Below are 21,818 nucleotides of genomic sequence, written 5' to 3'. Positions count from 1 at the left end.
ATTACTTCGATCGAAATCATTCGTAAGTAACGAGAAAATTATACCTACCTACGTGTTCTACATTCGACGTGGAAATTTTACTTTCGAACTTTCTACGATATGAAAGTTTTACCGTCTTGCTTTCTGATTATAAAACGTGCTATATTAAGATCGTTAACGCTCGTCGTTTTCTTCTTATTATTCGCATATGGACGAATAAACAAAGCCACGGATAACTTTTCTTAAAATTTTATTATCAATGCCCTAAGCTCGTAGCTCGGCACATTCTGTTTCAAACGACCATCTGATATATTTATACGTACATATATTTGTATACATATTTTTCTCCTATATATACGTGTATATACACACGCACACACACGCACACACACGCATACACACGCGTACATAACATCATCCGCCGCTACAAGAAAACAGGATGAAACAACGTCACACGCTCTTTCGTACTTTCATCGTCACCATCGTCATTCACCGCGTCTCACCTTAACACCGCACGAGTACCAATTACGATTAACAATTATCTAATTAATCGAATCGAACTAATAAAATAATCGTTCTTGACCGCTATTGTCGTTTGCATACTCGAACATCCTGTTCTTTTTCTTTTTCTTTCTTTCTTTCCTGTTTCTTTCCTCCGTTTCCGATCGTTATTTACCGAGTCTTGGTTTCATTTGATTAACGTTTAAGCGACGATTCATCGATTTCTGCGAGGAATTTTCTGGTAATATCGATACTTGACAAGTCGCAGTCGCGTTACATCTCGATTGATCGGTGGATAACGCGATACTGTAAAACGAATTGACCGTGTTTCGACCCTTTAACCATGTGGCTGTTTACTCATAGAAACACGAAATAGAGGATACGCTTTAAAACGAATGTTTTCGTATAAACGTTATGCTGTTGCGTAATAAATTTCTTTCAAGACAAAATGGTCTAATCGACACTGTTTTTCTTTTTTCTTTTTTCTTTTTTTTGGAATTGTTCTACGGTGGTCGATTTTGATTCTATAAAATTCCGGTGCTGTTGCTATTTTGCATAGTTTGACCAAGTTCGTATTCATAGCGAAAGATAAAAGATAAAAGCGATACAAGATAGAGTCGATATTAAGAATATTAGCAAATCGCTGACGCGAACAACAGGTTGAAGCTAAACAACATGGTGTTTTACGAGAATTTTACGAGAACAGAACTTTACGGGAGAAACTTTGCGTGACTTTTAAACCGAATGAGACAAAGTTCCAACGGAAAACGGCGTAATTTATTATGCAACAACGGCAACAAGTTGAAAATTAGCAAGAGAAACAAATTTTCTGACAAATAAAAGATCGTTGAATTTTGATTTTCTTAAACGTACCGATAGGAAATAGCTAGTATCGATTGGATGGAGATTAATTCGGTTATTAATACGCCGATTAGTTCTTAGAAAAATAAATATTCCTTTATTCGAAGATTCGGCCAATTTACGAATTTGGGTAATCGGACTACCGTAACAGGTTGTTGGATGTCAAATATTGTAATACTATGGGCGATTTGTACTCGATGATCCTCGGTGGGAAGAATGAAAAGTGAATTGAAAATTCAGACTAGTCTACTAATCTACAAATATAATCTGCCTTTATTAAATCGAAAGCATGATTCGTGCGGACGAACGTGTCTCCTGATATATGTACATATACCGATATTACATACAAAACAAGGGATTAAATTCTTCAAATAAATATCACAGATTACGTATGGTGGAACGTAGCACAGCCGGTTTAATCATCCTTTAAATAGGAAATTACGTACGCCGTTGGCTATAGATATTAGGGCATCTATTCGCTACATTTATCGAACAACTCTAACAAATTCTATTTTATCGAGTATTTTACATTGGATTAATCGTAATAGGTAGGTAGGTCTAGGTTATCTAAACTAGAAAGTGAAAGAAATATCTGCCAATGTCCTAATATTACTTACGGCCAAATAAATAGCGTCCGAATAACGATATGTTGATAATATACAATGTCGAAGAAAGAGAGTTTAGGTTGATTTCACTGGTGCTACGAAGATCACGTCGTTTCGGTTTTTCTTACGCGATAGGACAGCTAATCGATCGATCGAGTTCGTTAATTCAGTGTGCTGTGAAGTAAAAAAGGTTTAAGCTTTTAGCGCGAGCGTTACCTTACTTTCCGAGACGACTATATTACCGCAATACTTACGGTAAACGAATCTTATATCGCGCAAAGCCGACTGTTTAATTATCGGCTTTTCGATATTATATCTTTGGACCGAAGCAATTCTTGTTTTCAGATGCGCCTTGCTAATACTAAACCTACTAAAAGTAGCGGTTAGTATACCGTTTAGATTTCGCATGACTTGCGCGTGCTTTCAAACGTGTAAAAAATTCTGCAGAAATTCATCAAAACGCTTTCAAGTATGCAGCTTAAAAGTATAAATAGACGGCGAAGTTTTATGGATTTATGGGATATTTTGTGCCGCGAAAATGCATAGAAACTGGCCATAAAATTCAAACGTTCGAGAAAGATTGTTCGATCTTTTTACCTGCGATAATTTTGCAGCGCCAAAGTATCGTAACGACAGAGTAAACGAGATCGGTGAGTCGATGAAATATATTCCAATATACCATATACCATTCCAGCAACGAAAGATCATTTCCATTTACCATTTATTTGAAGTTACAAAATTAAGCAAAACAAGCTCATCGTAATTTTGCGACGACAGTTTGCGAATTTGTTTCGCGTCGACTAACAGCTAGGTACATCGAAACGCTGTACGATGAAATTCGAAGGGATTGGAAGCGGCGAATCTCGACACACATGGGTAAACGATCGCCGGAAACGCTACCGTTCTAACAAAAGTACCAGAGTTCTCTCTCGAGATATTTATCACGAGCCAGGGATTTGTTTGTCGTACATGGCTCAAGGGTCACATACTCTACCGTTTGATTTATCGATCGATTCGTCGATCGCTTCGTCGATTGCTTCGTCGATTGCTTCGAGCTACGTTAGCCGAAATGATGAAATCGCCGCGCCACACTTACAGGTTAATGATTGTTCCGCGATCGAGATTGCGTCGCTAAGCTCGCTGATTTCCACGATTTCAATGGTCTTGGCAATATATACATTTAGAATATGCGAATGTTACGAATTGTTATATAAATTTCCAAATAGGTCTGCGCATCGCGACCTCGCCATGTAAAGTAATTTGATATTTGCGATATTTGATAGTTGCGCGTCGTCCTTTGTGACAGAAAGGTAAATATACGTTTTAAGCAATCTACCATATTTCATGTTATTAATATCCGTGAGCCTGAAAACAAATTTTCGTTTATATTTCGATCAACGCGATACGAGCTAATTAACCATTTATAGGAAATTTTCCTTATTTACACGTGTAGCTTACGATACCGCGATTGTCGTGGAAACATTGAAGACATCCTGTATATGTTGGCTTTTGCACCAGCTGATCATTAGCTGTTTCAAAATTTGCCAATTTTTCGTGTGAAATTGTTAAATAGTAGTAATAGAGGATACGTGGAAAATTGGTAATAAAAGAATAGCAAGAATACAAGAATTCTACAAGGTAAAACGCTACATTAGATTTCCAGTGTGAAAATAGAAAAAGAGGAAGCAAGTACGTGCTTTACGGGCTTCTCAGGCTTCCTTGGGAATCGAAATTTCGACCAATCGAAGTAATCGGACGTCGCTTCGTCTGTCAGATATTACGTACGTAACGATTTACATGGTATCGAAATCGGTTTAAACGCGAGTGGCCTAGGATCTCGTGGACACGAAATTTCTTCGTATCTTCGAAATTTGTTGCATTTTAACGCACTGCTCGTGGTTACAGAGAAGCGTTTTATCGAATTAAAAATGAAATGGAAAAGAAGCAAGTTGATCGTAAGATTGCAAGTGGAATTGTCAGGTTCGACGATTTCGATCTTCTTCTTTTTATCTTTTCGATTTTATAGGCTTTATAGGCTTCTTAAAATCTTGCAAATCTTTCTTGCTTGCTAAAATAAAGGCAAGATGGAAATATTGAGGTTCGAGGTTTAAACGAAAGTCGGAATAAATGAAAATTTGCCTGGAAAACAACTCTTTCTCCAAATAATTAGAATGGTGCAACGCGGAGAAAATGAAAATTAATAGAAACGCTAGATTGGAAATAGATCCTTTCGGAAAACCAATCGAGACTGATATTATCGTGAAAATTACCAATGACTACCGTTTAATTAAACCGTGAACGAACGAAAGTCGAGAAAACTCTGTTGATTGTAAAATGATGGCCAGAACGAAACGGATATCCGCTCCAAATGTCAAAGTTCGGAATCGTATTCTCCCTGAACGAGCGTTGCACTCCATTAATTTCCTAAATTTGTTTGAATAGAACGCAATGAAATGAAAGCTCGTGAATACCATTCGCACGATCGATAATCTACAGGTCGTTTGTTCATCCAATCTCCCTGCCCCGCGACAAATACCATGTAAAGATATTTTTTGTCGTCCGCAAACATCCATAATATCGTACTGAGAATGAGATAAGAAAATATTCGAAAGAATTCTACAAACTAACGATCCTATTTCAACGAAATTGCCCGCCTAATTGCCCTTTTCTAATTGTCTAATCTGCTGTTCTTTCCTACGTACAACGTCGAAACGTAGAATTCGGTAATTTAGACGAACGGAAGAAAGATGGCAAATTTATCAACGTATCGCGTTAATGCAACCATGGTCCTTGATGGGTTAGTAATCGTAGCAATTAGCAATCGTAGTTTCGACATATTTTACTCTCGAATTCGAAATGAAAATCCGTACACGCGTACTTGTTGCAAGTACCGTTTAAAGAAACCTGATTTACCTAATTTATACGTAGACATTTCTATTCGTGATTTCGCACAAACTTTCAAATTTATTTCGATTTATTTCCATTTATTTCGTGAAATAATTTGTTAATAAGAGTTCGTTTTATACTTTTCGCTGTTCCGTTTTCCGTATCTCAACGAACCGTGTCCCGCTTTTAACTTTCTTGCCTCTCGATTCGAACAGTGCGTTCAATTCGGACGAGAATTTAATAAACCTCGCTCGATTTATATCCAAAACAAAGTTCTGCCAGAAATCGTACTTTTAAACAGCGTTGCTAATTGGCCTTTGACGCCGAAGCGACGTCGAAACTAGAGAAGAAACAACCTCGAGAAATATACTTTATCTGTTTTTTCCTCGCTACGCTTTTTTTTTCGTGTTTTCGCTCACAGAAACGCTACTAAATTCTCTTTCGTCATAAACAGCTGGTGACTAATTCCAGTAACATATAGTAACACGAGATATCGCTTCTCTCGTCGTTAAAGGAGTCGGTTATCGGCCTCGATTCGGATACTCTCAATTTTCGACGAAACCAACAGTGTCTACTCGACTTCATTCGGGTCCAAACGATTTGGATTTCGCGCACACCTTCGCACGCCAGTAAAACCTCTGTTATCCGAATACAGCACAGTTCGAACATTCGATTATCCGAACGTTCTATCTATTCTGTCCTATTTCCTTTGAAACAGAAACGGTATACACAGTGTACACTGATTTGATCGTAACAGCTGTATGCATTCGTACTACGTTGACAGTCTAATCGTTCTCATAGCAGATATTTACGCTACTCACAGACTATTTCAAACCATTGCAAATTTTATGCAACTTAAACATTTATCAAACTACGTAATTTTGGAATTTCCTTATATCGGACATTTTTTTTTTTTTTTTTTTTTTTATTGGAAATTCATCGTAGTATTACTTTTGTGCCAGAAATGAAAATATGCAAGACTCGAGTTTGGGGTACGAACTTGGAACTAAAAAGAGAAACAGCTTTTTCTTTTATAAGAGATAAGAACGCTCAAATTTTCCAACTTGAACGATTAACGTATCGTTTATCGAACGTAGTCGCTATTTACGACGATTGAACGTCATTTTCCGATCTTTATCCACGTTGGACAACGAAATAACCTTTGTTTCTTTCAAGTTTGGTCGCGTTCCTCGCGCGTTGTTTATCCTTTGATCGCCGGCGTCAGCATCGAGGTAATTTTCATGCTCGAACGCGACGTTCACCGACGACATTCCCAGCTTCCGCCTGGCTTTAAGAAATTCATCGCGCGACCGACAGCAGAGTTTCATCGATCGCTCGAAACAATTGAATCATCCATGTCCATTCTTTGATAAATTAAAATATACTTTTCACCGTAAGTAAAAACAACCTATTGACTCGTCCAACTTTACCACTTACTCGTTTAGGTTGAAAAAGTTGTTTAGCTCAAAAGCAGAAAAAGACGATGCCCGTTTACACACATTCGTCGATAGATTAAACGATCGCTGGCTGACTCGACATCGGTCGCTCGTCTGTGAACAAAAACTTTTGTACAAGAACTTTGATTTTTCGTCGAAATTTCACATCTAGGAGTAGGAAACTCTGGCTGAAAAGAAGCAAGTGACTCGATAAAATTCGTCGGAGAAAGTGGAACGAAGCGAGAACGAACTCGCGCGGCCTCTATCTATCGGGCCAATCTTAAAGTATTACTGAAATCAGATCATCCATCTGCTCGGGGGCAGCAGCCTTATTTATGGACTTGATAAACCGCCACGCAGTGGAAATAGACGACAGTGTGTCTTAAAATAGGTTAAAATAGGTTGACCGTATTGAAGATTTCCTTTCAGGACGCTTCTTCGTTCGTAGTTAACTTCTCGATAACGATATTTCACTTATTACTGCGAATAACGATAGAAAATCGAACAGATTGGCAAACCATTTCCACCACTTGCACCTTTACGTGCCGTTTCGAGCTTAGAAATAGATTTATTTCAAATATTCCGTCTTTCGTACTCTGGCATAGTAGCGTTCGGTTTTACTCGTGTCCACGGCACCCTGAAGCCCAACTAAAACGCGAAGAAAACGTAGCAGCATGTCTAACACGGTGTTCGAGCGATCTTCGATCGGAGTGGAAACTTTGATCACGACGTATCGACGGTATAAATCTCCTAGTAGCCCTTTTCGTTCTTGAAAATAGGCTCGTAACATAGAAACGTTTTCAAAATCCACTACGATACACCGAATTTCCCAGATTTACGCTAAAAAGTTATCTCTAGACTGGCGCTTTTCTATCGATCGGCGGATCAAGGTACGCGCTCGAGCTTCGCCGAGCTTTCGTTGCCCTTCGACCGTTAATCGTCGATCGAAGAAAGGTCTTGCGCGTTCTTCCATCGTTTAATCGGCGAACGAGCGTCGCGTGCTGGCCGTGTTAATTGGCCAGCGAGATGCTGCTACTCGGCTGTCGTGGCTGGTGATTGGCACGATCGGCGTTTCAGTCGAAAATGGGTCGGATTCGAAACGATTTTTTCCAGTTCAGGAGATCGTTGAGACACGAACGTTGGAGGAACGGTTGGAAAATCAAATGCACGCCTCGATGTGCACATTGGTCATCTCGCTGGCTCTCAGCTGATTGTTAACGTGTAGTTCCGAAGACGCGTTACTGTGCACCAGATCCTGCTTCCGATGGGCTTGGCGCAGATCGCGAACCGGCCCGATCGCCACGCAACAGCTTTCGAGGGTCTTCCTGAAGGCGGCCCGGAAATCCCGGTTGAAGTAGGCGTAGATGAGCGGATTCAGCGCGCTGTTAAAGTAACCCACCCAAAACACCGCTGCAACCACCGAATCGCTGCTTTCGCAGCTGTCGCACAGAGACGTGATGACGTACCTGTTGACAAAAGAAAAAACGAATAATTACGCGTGAGATTTCAGTACGTAATTGTGATCGGTGGATTTTTGCAGAGTTTGCCTTGCCGAGAAACGAAATACGAGATACGGAGGGTAATGTTGTATCTTTACAAATACGAGGAAGATGGAAAAGAGGCAAAACGTGGAATGTTCTTTCTCATTTTTTCGAAATTCGTCGTCCCTGTGACTTTATTGTGTCGATCTTCTTGCGAATTCGCCAGACGTCTAGCTCGATGGAATAGCCGGAATATAAGAGTCGAGACGGTTTGCATGTTCGCGAAAGTTTTTCTCTCGGGCGTAGTCGGTCGTCACAGTGGCGTTCTTTTTAAACGTGCCACACACGAGTGTGTCTGCACAGACTCGGCAGAGAGTTTGATTACTCAACCAAGTTAAAATTTACGAGAAGCTACGTTTCATTCGTCCTCGTTGAATCGTACCTCGGTGCAATCTCCTGTAAATTCGTGTTGATGTTATTTTCTTCCTTCTTTTCGTTCGTTTGTTACTTTTGAATCATATCGACGAGTGGGACGAACGTGTCATTTTCTGCAGTATCTTTGCTTTTGTCGCGTATCGATATAATTTTCTGTTTCATAAAGAGAGAGAGAGAGAGAGAGAGAGAGAGAGAGAGAGAGAACGGCATGGAATTTAGAAAAGAAAAAAGATGACCCTGTTTTTGGTTAAAAATCTGTCGCGCGGTTAAGCGTTATCGTTAGGAAGAAATTGTTTACACTTTCGTAAAACGAACAACGCAAAGTAAGAAACACAATGAACATGGTAATCTATAGGATATTGGAACTCGTAAGGGTTAGTAAAAGAAATGGAATATCGAATGAAAAATAAACGAACGTTTCTGCGTTTATCTTGGTTGAATGAATATGACGAATAGACATAATAGGCGTACATACGTAACCATCCTTGGCTTTCAGTCGGCGTTATGTCATAGATTACGTGATGATAAGGGGAGAGAAAGAGCCAATAACAACGGCTATGACGAGAAAGCGTAGAGAAAGGAAAAGTTTCCAGACGATTAGACCGTTAACATGCACAGACAGTGAACGCGAGCTCGGTTCGATTCTCTCCTAGGGAAAAGTCCGACCAGTTGCTTGGAAAAACAATTGACCTTCACCCTTTGTTGTTTAATTTTAACTCGGACTGTAGCTAAGGTGGTGCACACGATTGATGTATCGATCTTACGAATGCAAGGGCAACCAAGCGCGCATGGAAATGTTACGACCGATCGAATCTGCTTGGCTTGGTTGCAGACGTAGTTTAGTCGCGTAAGCATTTTCGCTTGTTTACAAAATATAAGCAAAATTATAGGAAATACGGATAAACTGGCATATCGATTTCGGCTGGGAATTTTCGAGCGCGTTCGATATCAGCCGTAATTTGAATTCAAAGTGAGATACTTCTAGCGATCTCGATGCACATTCGAGGGGGATGGCTTTTATGCTTCGGGGTTTCTTTTAGTCAGCGAAGAAAAAAAGATTTGCTCGTTAAACGACTTCTTCTCCGTGACACTCAATGAGGCTCTACGAGAGAGAGAGAGAGAGCTTCAAGAACTTTTCCAATCTCTCGGAATCGTCAGCTTTTCATCCCCTTTCTTCCTTTTTCTTTCGATTCTATTCGTCGAGTGCTCGCGCTCTCAGTAACAAGCCTTCGTAGCCCCAGTAACAAGATCTTCGAGCACCTTGTTCGATGCTTCGACGAAATCGCCGCCTTATCGATCTGCATATGTGACAAGAAGATGGATTATTTATTGTTGGAATACAACGATATCAGTCGCATGCGGATAGAGTGTTTGATCGTACAGATTCTTCCATTCGTTGCCCAGCGCCATCCCCACTAGCGTACGTTCGTTAGATGTACCGCGGCGGCTGGCGCGTGCATGCTCTTCCGAGAACTCGGCGGAAGAAACGTAAGGATATGGATGGAACGTTGGGCACGTCGGTGTCGCGCCTTGACAGCGTAGCGCTTTGTATCGAGAAGCTGCTAGAAAGTTCCGTGGCACGTGACGTTACACAGCATCTACTCAGGTCACACTCATTATAGAGAGTGGGGGTTCAAAATCTTTACAAGCGCCACAGGTCACTAAGGCAGTTAGTCTGTGAATAACTGGCCAACTGTCTACGTTCCAGAACGCACATTTATAACTCTCGAAATAATTGTTTAATAAATATCACATTATATTATTTCAACATAAACATTGTGTCTTCCACAGAATATTAATCCTAATTCCAAGATTAAATTCTAACATTTATTACTCTGCAAATGATATTTAAAGCAAAGTATTTGTATTCGCTTATATACTTCTTTATTGCCTTAAAAGTCTAAATATACGCGAGCATCCACGTTTAAGTCATCGTGCTGTAAAAAAGGAAGAACTGTATCGAAAGCCTTCTGATTTCGAAACGACGGCTTAGGGTTTTTGATCGAGGGCTTCAACCACGCGCAAACACGATATAATTAATACGCGTAAATAAATTACAAACTATTACGTTTATCTACGTTGTATCGTATTTTTAGCGATTCGAGTCGTCGAATCGTTCGATCGTAACCGTGGCACGCTGATGATCGATAACGAAGAATCGTCGAGTTGTAAAATTCCGATGAAAAGGCCGTAGAGGAGCAGTTGAGAAATCCGTGGGGCTCGTCGAGCTTTGGAAAGAAAGGCGCGGCACGGAATTATTTCGCGGTTGCAGACGAGGAGCGGAGCGGATGGATGAAAGAAACGGAGAAAGGACGCGGATGAGAGAAGGCTGAAAGAACGCTGCTGCCGTGGAACGGGGTCGACAGGAAAATGCCGCGATTTCGCCAACACTCAGCCAACTTGTCAGACCGTGTACGTTTCGCTTTATTAACTCGTCCAGCCGCTGTACGCTTTTCACCCGTTTACCCCGACACCGTCGAGGAATCAACGGACCCGAGTCGAATGTCCGGAGTTTGGCGCTCCAGTTGCTGCAACATCGACTCGCAGCTGCTCCATTTTTTCTTTTCTCCGTTTTTCGCAGCAGTCGATGAAATCCGCGTGTGCGATAAAATCGATAAAAAAGAATCGAAGAATTTCGTTTCCTGCTCGATAAACAGCTTCAACTAACTTGGCTGACTAAAAGCATGCAATTATCGATTTTCGTCTTTCCTTAAGTTAATATACGATTCGTAGAAATACGATTCACGCTGAAAGAGCACGAGTGCGTCTTTCCACCGCCGATGAAACTAACCGCATCGTTCGCGAAATACGAAATTGTCGCTCGAAACGAATTCACAGTTTTCTTTGTCGAAAGACGGTGTAAAACCAGCGGAACGTCGCAGTGGATTTTCTTCTCGAGAGAGACAGGCTTAAATCTCGTTTGATTTCTATCGGCGACGATTACGAAAAAGTTTCGTCGTTTCCACGAAACGAGAACGAACGTTTTCCATTAGGCGAAGCGAGAAACTGGAAACAAAGTGGCGCGAAGAAAAACGTTGCATAGGTAGGAGACAAGTCGGACGGAGAGGGTCGAGACGAGCGTAGCCGGAGGCAAGCAGACAAGAAACCAACGCGATAACTTTCGTCGATTCGACGAGACAGCTGAAAACACCGGGGAAATGAACGTTTGCCGTGGAAATTGCGATTCGTAGGAAGAAAATGGTCGCATGGGCCGGAAAATCGGGACGATTCTTCGTTTCCTCCTGTCGGCTGAATACGCGAAACGGCTGTTAATATTCGGACATCTCTGTACTTCTTTTGTACGAGAGAGGATGATTTAAATATCGCGTAGCTTGTTCCATTTATACGATAACGTTTAAATGCCTTGTTGCCTTATATCCTTGAGCGTCTTGTTTTCACATCGCGCCGATAGTTGGTCGCTTGTTTGCGATTCTAGCAATTCTTGGAAATAGTTGAAACCGCGGAATAGATTTATTCTGTACAATTATTTGATATAATTAACTTCTTCGTGTACGTCTTCGAGTATTTGCCAATTTATCGTCCATTTGGCAAAGTTGGTGAAAATAGGAATTTTATTGGGCTGGCAACTAAGCGATCGCGGCTTTTGTTATTAGTTGGTATTGACAAAATCACTTAGTCGTCAACCCAATACTTTTTCTTGCGATCGAATGAACTTTATCTAATTTTATCGCAGTCACTTGTTGCGTTGCTCGAGTCGTTTCTATTATTTCTTTCGATAGGTGCGATACCTGCTATAGCGTTTCTCGATAATCAAGTAAGATCCGCATGATTCATCGAACAATTAACGACGGGACGATATGTCGCTTTTATTTCGTATCCGAGTGATCGATTTGTCTTGATTAAGGAAGACCGAGGAAGTGATTATTATTAGTATTTCGATATATGTTTTTATTTGGAAGAAAAAGAAGCACTTTGTATGTGTTTCCTTAAATAGTAATATACGATTGCTCGTAGTAAATAGCTACTGTTAACTCGTCAATGTAATGTGACCAGCAAGTGCGCTAAAACTAAGTATCATGGTATATGGTACTATAGTATTTTTAAGAGGTTGCCAGTGATACGACCGTATTAGATCTGGCGAATTTGTCGAGGACATCGAACCGATCGAATCTGAAATCGAGTATTCATTGGGAACAATTCGAGAACACGAATTACCACTTTGATCGCAGAATGTAAGAATAACTCGCGAAACCGATAGAAAGGTTAAAAACACCTTATCCGAGCTGAAGTAGCTGCCACTTGGAAGCTGAGTCTATCGTGAATATTTATTGCCAATTGTGCTACGTATCGCCTTTTTCTTTCTGACGTTTGTTTTTCAATTACACAGGGAAAAAGACTAAGTACAAGCCGTTGCGTCGAGATCACGCAAAAACTATATACAACGACGGGATAAAAACCGCCTACGAAAGATCGTGCCATTACGTTCGTTCTAGAAACAGCGTCTCTTCCGCCTCTCTCCGGTTGAAAGCTACACTCTGACAAATCCAAAGAGAGCTCGAACAGTAGCACGGAGAACGGGAACGCGCATAACAATAGAGCTTTCGAATGAAAATTCGATAAACAAAGGGACCGGCAGATCTGGCGGCTGGTACGTGCCGTGGATAACAGGCCAGAATACATTTGTCAGCATCGCTGCGACATTTCCGGCGTTGTGTCGAAACGTGGCCGGTATGCGTGCTGGAGAAATTATTCGTGACGTACGCACGGCGGTTGACGCGACGGTTCTTGGGCCGAGAATTCAACGGCGATATGCGTGCGTGTATCGTACGTGGTCTAGGATACTGACCGTTCTAGGCGATGAGAGGATAGCGTCGTAGTCAGGCTGGCAAAGTGGTCGTGACAAACACTACCTGGACTACTGGACATTAGAATCTTCGTTGCGTAAATTAGTTTCCTAATTACCAGCGAGGTAAAAACGTTACCGCGAAACTTTGCCATTTCGGACACCTCTTATTCCAGCGATATCGGAGAGCGAAAAAAAACCAAATATTCCAGATATACCTACTTAACCGTATTATGCTCTCTGTGTGTGTATATATATAGATATATACACACGTAAGTAAGGAAGAAATTATCGAAAGAATTAAAGGGAAATGGAAGAGCAGTGAAAACAGCGATAGGTGGTGAATCAGAAGCGTTCGTAACAACGGAAACGACCGGTGAATTGGTAATTGGAAAAAGAAATTTGGTAATTCGTCACTTTGGGAGGATTGGGAGGATAGATGAGAAGATGAAGAAGAAGATCGAGACGCACAGTTTTAGGCGTTCGACTATCCGATGTAATTCGATTCCGTCCAGTTTTGCTGTAAATAGTTAAATTAACGCGTCAAGTATAGAAGTATTTGGCAGTACTTTCTTCGTTTCTTCGAGTACTCGTAGAACACAAGTTCGAATCTACTCGAAAGTGTTCGTTCTCGGTTTAGGAACGGTAGGAAACGCCGCGTGCGAACTAATTGAGATTCTTTTACGCTGGAGACGTTATCGATCGGGTGCTGCCAGTGCCTTTCTCAAGCCCCGGCTGGTGGTCGCGTCACCAAGCTTTTAGGAATTTTGGGATGCACCGCAATATCGAAAGCGTTCGAGCAAACGAGGGCCTAGCCCATCGAAATTCCACTGAATCGCAAGCACCTACTTTTTACCTTGGTCTATTTTAAAGTAGCGTTTTCAGGGCGTTCGAGCGAAAGTTCAGGGATGGAATAGAATTTCCGAGGAAATGCGATTCTTCGGGATTCTTCGGGTAGGAAAACGGGAAAGTTTGGCTTGTAAAAACGATTCTGGTGATCGTTTCCGGTTTTTAATCGCCGAGTTTATTGCAGATCAAATATGGGTAAACGGTGAACATTACGCCTTGCGACTATCTCCTAGTTAGTTATAATTTAATATTCGTAATATACTCGATCTAGCGCAATGCGAAATAGAAAAGAAATCCAGGTTTCTATCGCGGGTGACGAGTCGAAATGATAAAGTCTCGCGATGTTACTGGAATATATTATAAATAAATGGAGGAAAAGGACACAAACATTTTGTACGGTTATAATAATGTCCAAATTTGTGTTTTCATGCATATAGTTGAAGATACTGTACTTTAGATATAGAAAAAATCCGCTTTGTTTATTTCGCCTGGGTTCTCTCGTGCAATGAATCATCGTTTAGTATCGTGGAAAAGGCCTACGTAACCCTGGCCACGAACGGTTGCGGAACACGTGCGTGGTAGGCCTGAGAAAAGACAATGGGATGCTAGAACAGTGAGTGTCAGTGGAGAAGCCAGAGAGTGTGAATCGAGAAGTCAAACAGTGTGGTGCGTGTCAGAGAGAGAGAGAGAGCGTTGAATCCGTGGTGACGAGAGTTGCAAATTAACTATCGAGTTGTCTAAATACTACAATCATTAAAAATCAATTAAAATCAGCGAATTGGCAAGTTAGCAGTTGTAAATTATAGACACTTTATATGCACTTTCTTTGAAAATGTTGAATTTTAAAATCCGTGAAACGAGACCATCGACAATGTTCTATGATTCGTACGATTTACTCGGGCAACTGTACTTAGTTTATTACCAGTCTATATAAGAAATAAATTTAACAATGAATTTACTTTCAGTATCGCGGAATTCGCGTGTGACTTGTCAAGTTGAAGCAGCAATATTAATTCAGTCATGTAAGAGAGCTCTGGTATTTCGAGTAGTGTTGCATTGGCAAGCGTAAAAATGCATTTCCAAATTAACGAAGACCAATTTTGTTCGATCGATATTAGAGGGGGGTAATATCGATTAGCTTTACCGTGATATTAAAGGGGCAAAGACTGAATTTGTCGCGCAAAAGATTTCACGCACATCCGCAGTCGACTGTGAATAAAGTTAAATGAATATCACCTTTTGCAAAATTCTATTGAAACACGGTGAAACACGCTCGTTTTTAACCATTTAACGAGTCATTATTTTATTTTCATATCGTAAAACGCATAGTCGTTCGAATATCGAACAAAAATAAAAGAAAATATCCGCTACATCCGCTTAAAAAACATTTATCTTGATCAAGCGAGGTGGAAAATTCATTTTTACAGACAAAAATGTAGAATCGATGTGAGGAAAAATCGCGATATCCCTAATCGGTGGTCGTGTTCCGCGTATTTTTAATTCGATATTCTTTTACTGGGAATATTTTTAATGACGTAACCGTCAGGTTATACAGTAGCCACAAGGCCGTAAACGAAGAACGCGACAAGTCACGTTTCGCGTCTTTTACGAGAGTTTTACAAATTTAAAGTTCGGTACATCGTCGACCGATCACGCGTCAAACTTGACGTCGCGTTATCATGCCTTATGATTATTTAAAAATATTAATAACGTTAATCATGCCGACTAATATCGATTAAGTTAAATCAACGCAATGTCATTTGATTTATGCAAGACATCGCGAATTTATCATCTATATTCAGAAGGTACGTACGGCTTTCAAATGGAATATTCTTTCATCGTACCCTACTTTTCTTATCGTATCGTGATTTTTCTTTCTTTTCTCCTTCTTCTTCCTCTTCTTCTTCTTCTTCTTCTTCTTCCTTTTCTTTTTCTTCTTCCTCTTCATACTCTTCTTCTTCTTCTTCTTCTCCTTCCTTTTTTTTCGTTTTCTCGATCGAAGAAAAATTTAGAACCGTAGGAAGGAAAAAGGGAAAAGATATAATTGATCGCGATCGTAATCGTACTCTGGTTAATTCGATGGAGCTATCGTAGTTTCAAAGTCCTTTTAGACCACGCGGACGTTTAATGCTCGTCTTAATATATTCGAATGAGTTTTGCCAATTAGCAGGAAGTCGGCTTAACTTGGATCGTGTTTCCTTGGATCTCGTTAAAACGAACTTGACTGGATCAGGAATAATAAGGAATAATAAGGAATAGTAAGGAATAGCAAGGAAACCGCTGGTGGACAGAATCAGGGTTTTTGCCGCTTGAAAAGTATGGAAAAGTTAGAGAAGGTGTTGTTGGATGGGACATGGGTGTCTGGCGTTTCATCGTAACACGTCTTTGGTAAGAATGTTCTTGCCGCCACGTAACTCGATCGTAACGCGTGTAACGACGCGAATATATCGCAGTTCTCTGCGATAAATAAACGAACGTGACAGCAAGACCGAACAATTTTCGACAATGGCGCGAGGGAAGAACGAGAAATTTACCAGAGGAAGAAGGGAAGCCAACAAGCCAGAAACGCTGACACGATGATTCCCAACGTTCTCGCTGCCTTTCGTTCCCTTCTCATTTTGCTGCTGCTGGTGATCGGTGGATCTTCTGGTTGTGGATCCGGCGACGATTGATCCACAGTTGGCAGCGTGGTCAAACCGGCCGAAATCCCATTGATCTGCAGATGTTTGTTTAAGAGCGCTGCCGCCACTTTGCTCCTGCAACCAAACGTCCCAACTTCATATTTCTGTTGATACGCAAGTCTGGAAAATAAAATAAGGGAACAATGCGTAGCTATTTTAAGCGTTAAAAGTATTCCCTCTGAATAAAAATAGACTCCTCGTAGCTTATATATACATCTTTAGACTCGTTTCAAAAGGCTTACTCATATAATCGCTATAGTCCTGATGAAATTTTCAAACGTGTTTTATATAACACGCGTAATATTCCTAATATTCGCGAATGGTTTGCACAAGTGTTCAAACACCTTCGTCGTCTACCGTACATTGAAAACGTAATTATACGTATTTGCAATTTCCTAGCTACGAATATGGTATTTTGTTGGCAAAAGACGTTAAATAAAGTATCGCTAAACGTGCGAGTGTTGTCCTTTTGAGGCATTATCTCGGCCGAGCGACTTTCGCCGGGCTATTTTCCAGATAATACGCGTATCTGAAGTTGCCGAGAAGAATAGGCACCGTTACAGCTGATACGAAGCGCGTCCGTCTATAGACGTTCCATTGTCACTGACGCGCATTGTTTCCGCTGCTCCACTACTTTTTCTCTCCGCGCCATCGTTTCTCGATCGCGCTTCTTCTTCGATCGATCTTCCTCTAACATTCTAACGCGTTTCGACAATTATTTCCACAACGAAAAACGAAAGCTTGCTCGATGCGTGCAAATCTGTCAGATATTCAAAGTGAAAATTCAGATACTCGCGGTAACTTTATACCGATCTTTCGTACGATACTCTTAAACGAATATTTCTCTAAGCGAATAAATAAAATTATCGTTTCGTTGTAATTCGACGCTAGTTCGCTGTACGTTACGTTTGCAAAGTTGAGAGAAAAATATTGAAAAGACGACGAGTTTCCTAGAGCTTTGTGCAGTTTCGATCAGAAGATTTGATTGGTAAGCGAACGTTGCTGGAAAGTTCGCGAATACTGAAAATTCGATCGATTATCGATGATTTTCAATAAAACTAAAACCGCTGGAAGATGCGACCCCCGAATATCGCGTTAAAGCAAATCCTGGAAACTTTTATTATCGTTTCTCCCCTGAAACTCGAACATCCGCGAATAAATAAGATCTTTCCTTCGCATCTGCGATCTCGAGGGATCAGATCGGCCGGACACGATAGAACAGCGTTTGCTTTTGTACAATAAAAGTCGTCCTATCGATCTGAAAGCTTTTTCGTTCGAGTAATATGGTCGGCGCTCCTTTGAAGTGGAATTAGAAAGCAGAGACGTCGGAGAGGCTGGCTGCAGATTTAATTTTTCCTTTGACCGGCAAAGCACTCGCTATGCCTTGCAAACAGATCTGATTTTGCTCTCCGTGGAAATCCTCGAACATGCAGAGCCAAAGGCGCGTGCAAATCGGAATTGCAATCGGTAAAGAGCCCTCTGTGTCCTGGCTGAGCTACCGCAGACTCTGCTAAACTTTAACGTCGTTAAAGTCGAGGACGAATCTTTCGATCGTATTTCGAGTCGTTCGACCGATGGACCTCGTTCCGACGACAGACTAAAACGTTGAGTACAATGGTCGATGATTTAGTTTTCGGATGAAATCCGAATTTGACGTACAGTGGCGATTAGCAAAAGCTTAGTTACTCTTGCGCTGGAAACATTTGTTGGAGAAATTTGTAATAAAATTTGTAGTATTTGTAATAAGGTATTATTTTAAGTAATCGGCGCTTAATCGGGTAATAATAGCGGATATATTCACGGACGTTTGTTCGAAGAATTCCAAGAATTTCGATAAGCTCGACCACTGTCGCTTTCTCACCTTTACGCTTATTTTTTTCAACTGCCCGGCACAGCTTGTTTCGAGCAAATCGAGCTGGTAACGTTGGTGCTGACATTGTTATTCGTCGAGAGATACCGTCGAACGTCTTGGAAGAATTTTTCGTTCGCAAGTTCTCCTTCGTGCTAGTTTTGACAGCTGATACCAAAACGATAAAAGTTTCATCGGCGTACTAAAAATTCAAATAATCGCGATTCGATCGAACGCCGATCCGATCAACTTCGAAGCATAGTTCCGACCCTCGTTGGAAAGACGTCGGTCGATGGTCCAGGAATCGCCGGTTAATTCGATACTGTTTCTCCGGCTTGAAACTTTTTTCCAAGAGCATCTATGGAAAAGCGCGTTGCTGGCGAGCCAATCCACGTGGCAAGGGAAATCGAGAGAAGATTCGGATGAAAGGCGAAAGTTTCCAATCGAGATCTGAAAGTAATCTTCCAAGATCCTAATAAAAGTTGCCATGATTGCGTTCTCGATGGTTCTTGGCGTTTCATCTCGTTTTCCTTCGTCAAAGGTGACATAACGCAATGAGTTTCTCTTTTTTTCTTCCTCCTTTTTCTTTCGTGACCTTCTTCTTTTTACAAGGTATAGGAAACAGTGGAGTAATTAGTTTGCCGGTGAATCGTATCCTGTTTGAAGTATCGCAGCATCGCGAATCAAACGTAATAACGACGGTAGTAATTATATCGAGTTATTCGTGTGAAATAGGTCAATCGATATTATTAATCGTTAATTTAACGTTCGTTATTTAACGTTAATAGATCTGCAATTAGATTATTCCTCTTCCTTCGTTCGTTATCAATTCGAAGCGACAAGGTAGATGACACGGTATACGTATTACACGGTGCGCATTATAATTTAGATAAAAATAGGCCAAAAACCTTTCTTCTCTCTATTTCGTTCGTATTTTATGATTAATTTCATTTGATGACAGAATGAAAATGTAAATATTTGCATTTTTATGGATTTAGCATGGCAGAGGAAGTAGGTTCGTTCTTAATTGCATTATTCTCCATTTTTGCCGTAGATAAGGGCTGCCTGCGTCGCCTCGTGGCGGAAATAATCGAGTTACTGCGTTAAAAACGCAAAGTGTTCCACGAAGATGGAAAAATTGCTTTCTCTTGCGTCGTGTCGGCCGTGCATCGAGATGGTAAAATAAAAGTCTTAGCTCGTTTATACAATTTATAGAATACCGTTGCGTTATAGAGAACCAAGCGTGGTTACATAGTTGTAATAATCTCGAGCGTGCGTATCATCGTTTCGTCGATAGTCGATAGACTGTATCGCACTTATTAGGTATTTATGCGTTTATGTTAAATTTTGGGATAAAAAGGTCGAGACGAATCTTTTATCGTCGCTCAGGATCAGATACGTTTTATTAGGCAACCAAATCTATAATATGACGAGTGATTGCATGAAAAATATCGAAAGTTTCTTCTCGTTTATGCGTAAAACGATTCGACGATCGTCGAAAGGAAGGAAAGGAAAGGATAGGAAGGAAAATCGGAAATAGGATAGAAAATTCTCGCGTTTAATTTACAAATCATGGCCGTACCGTCCGACTATAAACTGGCTCCTACTACTCGATGTTTACGCGCCGATCGATCTCTGGTCCATTCTTTCCCCCTGCACTCGCGTCGCATAGATATAGCAGCGATCGAATCATTCGCAAACACTTCTGCCGAATGTTTGCCGAATGTTTGCCGAATGGCATAAAATGACGATAGAAACAACGTGATTCCGAGATACCTTTTTATCTGTTTAGGGTTCTAGGTTTTTAAATCGAAGCATTCTTTTAGAAAAGAACGCGCAACGCCCAGGAAAACGTAAAGATAGTTTGGAGAAAACTGTTTTTTAAAACGTTCGAGTACTTGGATCTCGTTGAAAACTTTTCTCCTCGATTTTATTCGTGGTGAAAACATTAGAACGTTTAAATATTTTTTAATGCAATTGAAGTAATTGATTTAGACGTATCGATGGACATAGGTGAATTTATTTATGCGAAAATGTAATGGCAGAAAATTAGTGTCGAGTTTAAGTATATGTGAAAATTATATGACACGCTATTACAAGTAGATAAGATTAATTTTAATGACGCTAGCGCGAGCGTGTTCAGAGGAATAACCACTTTGGTTCTAACGAACAAAGTCGAATTAATGCCTGAATGCATAAATAAAATGTCTGGAGAGCTTACGGTTACCCAGTTCGCCGATCCTATCGAAAATTTACAGAATGCGGTGAATTTCCAACGTTATCCGAGAAACCGTTCGAGTGGCGTATATCGACCACTATGCCGGCACAATGCATTTTTACTCAAGTATTCTCGATTATCCTATAAATGCACGGATCCGTCCTTTATATAGCGCAACCTTGACTTCGCCAATTATTCGTTATCATAGCGAACAGCTGATATTCATTTTCAAATCGATAACCCACTGTCTTCTCTGTCTCGAGTTAAACGTTGAAAACTCGATCGTGCGAAACGAGTACCGGCGTAATTATTATATGAAAGTTACACAGTTCACCGATCGATAGAACGCGATCGTTCTTATCCTCTATCTCTTACTTGGGGACATTTTGAAAATTTCGTGCTACGACGAATTGTCGTAGCGAATGCTTGAAAGCGAAGAATCTCGATGAAAGTAAGAGTCGTTGGAATCTGCGAGTAATTTCTTTGCATTGGTATTAGCTTTCTGTATAATAAACGTCGATACGTTTGGAATTTTACGCCTCCGTCGGCCCATATATTTTCCAGAGGAATTTCCAGTTGTTCGATTCGATCGGACTTTTCTCCGTCTAACGAGCAATTAACTTTATTTCATGGAGTGGATCGTGTAATACCGACCAATCATCGTCCAATTAATAATCATGCAGGCGTGGGCGTTATTTAATAAAGTGAACCATATAAAGAAGGATGTGTGTTAGTTTATTCAAACAAGAAAATGCTTTCTCCGGCAATTATTTCAGTACATATTTGAGGCCTATAATACGTTTATTATTCGAGACTAATTAAACCTTTATAAACTAATTAAAACTTTATAAAGTCTAAGATTATTTGCTATTTTATTTCAAACCTTCGAAACGAAATTATTCGAAATTGTAAGTTTTTAGCGTTACTTTGGATGACGTTTTCTCGGGTCTGTAACCATCGTAAGTAAAATACAGTGAAACAAAGCGAATCGTTGTTAAATTCGAGCGATGTAGCTAACTGCGAGATTTGCACATCGTGGATTGATAAAAAAAAAAAAAAAGGTATAAAAATTCTTCAAAACGTCTTTTCGTACGATAGGCTAGAAAACTATTTTGCGAGTTTAGACTTTGCGAGTTAGACGCGACGGGAATATTATCGTACTTTCGTGAAAGAAATAAGATCCGACGACACGAAGAATCGCTTGAAGATAGAATTTTCGGCTTGCTGAAACGT

General features: G+C 40.5%; 1 protein-coding gene across 1 annotated transcript in view; it reads right to left on the bottom strand.

The window, feature by feature from the left end:
* Positions 1-212: 212 nt before the first annotated feature.
* Positions 213-21,818, bottom strand: part of LOC117161729 (octopamine receptor beta-1R) — a 58,049-nt gene continuing 36,443 nt past the window's right edge. The window contains exons 3-4 of the mRNA XM_076623777.1: positions 16,372-16,593; positions 213-7,734 (exon numbers count right to left, since the gene is read on the bottom strand). Coding sequence (XP_076479892.1) covers positions 7,428-7,734; positions 16,372-16,593 — 529 coding nt within the window. The 3' untranslated portion in view covers positions 213-7,427. The remainder of the gene's footprint in view (positions 7,735-16,371; positions 16,594-21,818) is intronic.

Source organism: Bombus vancouverensis, chromosome 13, assembly GCF_051014615.1.
Source record: "Bombus vancouverensis nearcticus chromosome 13, iyBomVanc1_principal, whole genome shotgun sequence".
NCBI lineage: Eukaryota > Metazoa > Arthropoda > Insecta > Hymenoptera > Apidae > Bombus > Bombus vancouverensis.
This window is presented reverse-complemented; position numbering and strand designations above follow the sequence as displayed.